This window comes from Aptenodytes patagonicus, chromosome 3, assembly GCF_965638725.1.
Source record: "Aptenodytes patagonicus chromosome 3, bAptPat1.pri.cur, whole genome shotgun sequence".
NCBI lineage: Eukaryota > Metazoa > Chordata > Aves > Sphenisciformes > Spheniscidae > Aptenodytes > Aptenodytes patagonicus.
In genome coordinates, this window is record NC_134951.1 from 57,598,926 (window position 1) to 57,602,945 (window position 4,020).

Below are 4,020 nucleotides of genomic sequence, written 5' to 3' on the forward strand. Positions count from 1 at the left end.
GATAGCCATCTGTAACGGGAAGACAATTTTCCTCATAGACTTTCTGGCTAATTTTTTTTCTGTTCTTGGTAAAAATGTTTATATTACAGGCAGTTAGACTTCTCAGAATTTAAACACAAGTATTTGCATATTCAGATCAGCCTAGGGTATGCAATGTACAGAACTACTGGATAGCATGACCATAGACAAAGTGCGAGCCGGAGAAAATCATCAGGAGTGAAGCATTTTAAATTAACCTCTGTTTAAGGCTTGATCTGTGAGAGATGCTGAGAGCCCAGATCATACATCCCAATATTCAGAAACCAGCTCTGGAAACATTTAACCAAAAAATTTCTATCTATCCCTGTCCACAGAATGGGACTGACGATACTTACAGAAAATCTTAAAACTTGTAGTCACAAGCATGCTATATAAATGCCAGCTATTATCATGAGCATGCCTGAAGCTGGCTCGACACTGTGTGAAGTGAATAGCAGACTGCACATTACCAAAAAAAACTTTCCGAAGGAAACATTCAACACTGTCAGGAAAAGAGACATGCTAGCTTCTTGCCACCTACAGGGGAAACACTAAAATCCTCATGGTCCAGCAGGTAACTACGTCTCAGACTCCAGTGTTGGGAGAGCAAATTGCCTCAGAACCAGAACTGCCATTAAATATGAACAGCATTGGGATTCCAAACTTTGTGCAACTTATGGAATCTTTTCTGGTTTTATTTTAAAATTGAAGCATTTTAAATTTTAAATGCTTCATTTTTTATAATCAGTCCATTTGACAAGGCTTTGTTTGTTTGGGTTTTTATGAAGAATAGCTGAAAGATCTCCTTTTTTCTTTTTGTATTTTCCTAGTCCCACACCATGCTTCTGCTAATTGCCATTGATTAGCAAACAGCTTGCCAATTAACCCTGACAGGGTAGTCATCGGTTTGATAGCACTGCATGTCATCCAAAAGGTAGGGAGAATTTATTGTTACTTTCAGACAATTAGCAAGGGGGTGGCAGAGCTCACAATTGCCTAAAAGCTAAATGTTCCAGAACTGCTGAGGTAAATTATTGAATCAATTAAAACACATGATTGGATGTCTGTAAGTATATTTAAAGCTAGCAAACAAGCTTCCAGCTGTCATGGTAGTAGAATAAAAAATTAGTAGGAGGAGAAAAACTAGCAGGATTTTTTGGTGTTGTGTTTAGGGGTTGGTTGGTTTTGGGGGGGGGGGGTTTAAGCTGCTGGAGTTTGTTCTGTTCTACTCTGCCATTAACATTAGTGAAATATAACTAAAAGCTAGTATTGACTTAAAGCAAAAGCATCTAAAATGGCTTTCCTTCCAAACTGGTTAACTTTTCTAAAAGGCAAAGAGATTGCTATCGCTAATGCTATAATTGCAATACTGACAATTGGTGGGCAGCAACTTTTCTCTTTTTTTACGTTCAGCTGTCCCTGTCATGTGGGGCAGAACCTTATCTATGGGCTGGCTTTCCTAGGAGTTCCTGCACTGATCCTTCTGATTGTTGGCTATGCCCTGAACAACCAGACTTGGAGGCTGGTTACAGGCAAAAGGTCTCCTCTTGAAGAGACTACACCAAACCGGTTACTGCAATGCAAACTGATCTGCTTTGTCTTGTGCAGCATCACTGGGAGAGCACTGGTTGCTCCAGTAACATGGCTAGCAGTCACCCTGATAAATGGCTCATATTACATCTGTGCCATGAGTGAGTATGTCTCCGTGCATAATTATGGAGCTAATCCTAATGTTACTGCTAGCGAACGCAGAAGGATATTGGCTGCATTTCCATGCAGTCAGTTAGTTCCTCCGGAGCTGACCCGGGCAAGAGATGAAGTGATTCTCCTACTCCGATACCAGTCACAAGTGAGTAACTCATGTTGCTTCTGTTGCCTGCGGATCTAATGATGAGAACTAGAGTTAAATCAGCAGGCAAATTGTTAGGATAAAACAGGATCAGTATCTTCTGCCTTGAGTGCCAAATCTCTGTGAGTTTTGAAGCCTGCTTTGTTCCTGTAAGTGGAACTGAACTTTAAGTACATAAATTGCTATGTCTGGTTGACCCGTTTGTTACCTGCTACTGGAGGATATATTCTTCCTTGTGTAGTATCTTGAAAAGTAAGTAAGACAAATGGAAGTTCAAGAGCCAGGGAGGGCATGAAGTTTCTTCATTCAAGCATAAGAAACATGTGACTAAGGGGCTCAGGCTGCGAGAGCTCCATGTGAACCAAATTAAAACCTTGTTTTCAGATCAGACTCAATTCTAAAAGCTTACATACTGGGTAAATAATAGGGGGAACATTAAATTGTCACTTCAGAGAAAATTGGTTTTAAACAGGCTATAAGCTAATATAGGTCAGGACTTAGATGGCTTCTCTTCTCACAGTAATAGCTGTGGAGGCAAAATCCTTAACAAATTATACAACAGAACTTCCTTAAACTTGACAGAAAGAAGCGACTTTACTCCGTGGCTACCTCCAGTAGGCAGGGACTGGGTTTGATGGCAACAGACCCTTACCAGGCTTAACCTTGTTAACCTTATTATTCAGGAAAAGCAAGTAAAGATCATCTTACGGATTTTCTGATGCTCAGAAGCTACCACTGTGAATATTTTCAGCTGTAATAGGTTTTTTCTTTTCTTTTTCTTTGTAAGGTGGCTGGCTGGCTTCTGATTGCTGTGGTAGTCATCACTGTCTTCCTGTCTTACTGCCTGGCAAGCTGTTTCTCCCCCCTCAGCTTTCTACACTTCAGATACTGGAACAGCTATGTCCATAATGAGCAGGAGCTCTTTGATGAAGCGACAGACCAGCACTCCAGGCTCTATGCCATGCAGCACATAAGGAAGTTCTTTGGCTTTATCCCAGGGAGTGAAAATGTAAAGGAAATCCGTATCCCATCTCTCAGAGAGTGGCAAGCCATTTCTGGACTGGCTTTTCTAAAACAAGTGGATGAGGAGCACTATGACTACAGCCTCCTCCATGACTGGGCGCTCAAGGAGTCTGTAAATGGAAAATACCTGAGGACTGATGAAGACCCTGTGATCAGAACACAGCCCTGAGGGTCCAAGCCCCCACCAACACCTTGCAGAAAAGCAGGAATGTGTCTAGGTCCACATCAAGCCTGAGCTGCTCTGAAACTTTCCGATGCCTTATTACATTGATGTATGTGAGCAAGTACATCTTGTTAATATAGTCCTTTAGCACATGCTTACAGATGCTTTTCCTGATGGTGTCTGACTCTGTGGGATGTGATGGTTTATGCCTAGATTAGGGTGGGCTGTTTCAAGCTGCAGCTCTCTGCTTACTCATCCTTTTAGCACAAGTATTAGAATGTACTGGGAGAGAAGGTTATTCCCAAATGCTTTTTCTTTCCTCCCATTAAAAAAAATTTAAAAATTAATAGCTAGACTTTGATTGGATCCTATGAGTCGGTCCATTCTGTACAGAGCAAAAGCAGATATCCACCTTTGTCTTAGTGACCCCTAGCAGAAATGCCTTATTTCTCCTCTTCCATGTCTGTCTTGTATTATGTGAATAAAATATACTGACCTAACTACAAGCTAAATCTGTGGCTACAGCAGCACAGAAGAAACAAATGGGGAAACTTCAGCAACAAAGGCTGGGTCTAAATATAGTGATGAGAGAACTTTCAATTCTGGTAAGGAGATAAAATGCTCACTGAGAGGCACAGGGTGGAGGGGTGCAACATGCAGCAGCTGGATGAACAAACACTTTACATATGGAAAATTGAGTTCAAATGTATTCTGGCTGAAAGCAATAGCAAGGTCAGTCTCCTATTCCTTTTACATATACTTCAAAATCTCTCAGGTGTTTGTGTGCTTGCCTACTGTGCAAATAGCAAATCAGGATGGGAAACAAATCTCACTCTGTGCAGTAAGGTCTGCTTTGCCTGTGAAAAACTTACAATTTAGTCATACTACTGTGCACATAAATATTACTGTGATTAAAAACTACTGAATTTAGTGGCAGGCTTAATGATGTTTTTGCGTTAATTCAGTG

General features: G+C 41.0%; 1 protein-coding gene across 1 annotated transcript; it reads left to right on the top strand.

The window, feature by feature from the left end:
• The first annotated feature begins 1,312 nt into the window (after positions 1–1,312).
• CALHM4 (calcium homeostasis modulator family member 4) lies at positions 1,313–3,059 on the top strand. The gene is made up of 2 exons (XM_076335476.1): positions 1,313–1,867; positions 2,655–3,059. Exons 1-2 carry the CDS (start codon positions 1,313–1,315, stop codon positions 3,057–3,059), a joined length of 960 nt encoding a protein of 319 aa, XP_076191591.1.
• The last annotated feature ends 961 nt before the right edge of the window (positions 3,060–4,020 follow it).

Excerpts from the sequence above, each read along its gene's own strand:
- CALHM4 (XM_076335476.1), top strand. The coding sequence starts at position 1,313 with ATGGCTTTCCTTCCAAACTGGTTAACTTTTCTAAAAGGCAAAGAGATT. Across the intron at positions 1,868-2,654 it reads TACTCCGATACCAGTCACAA|GTGGCTGGCTGGCTTCTGAT; the intron begins GTGAGTAACTCA and ends TTTCTTTGTAAG.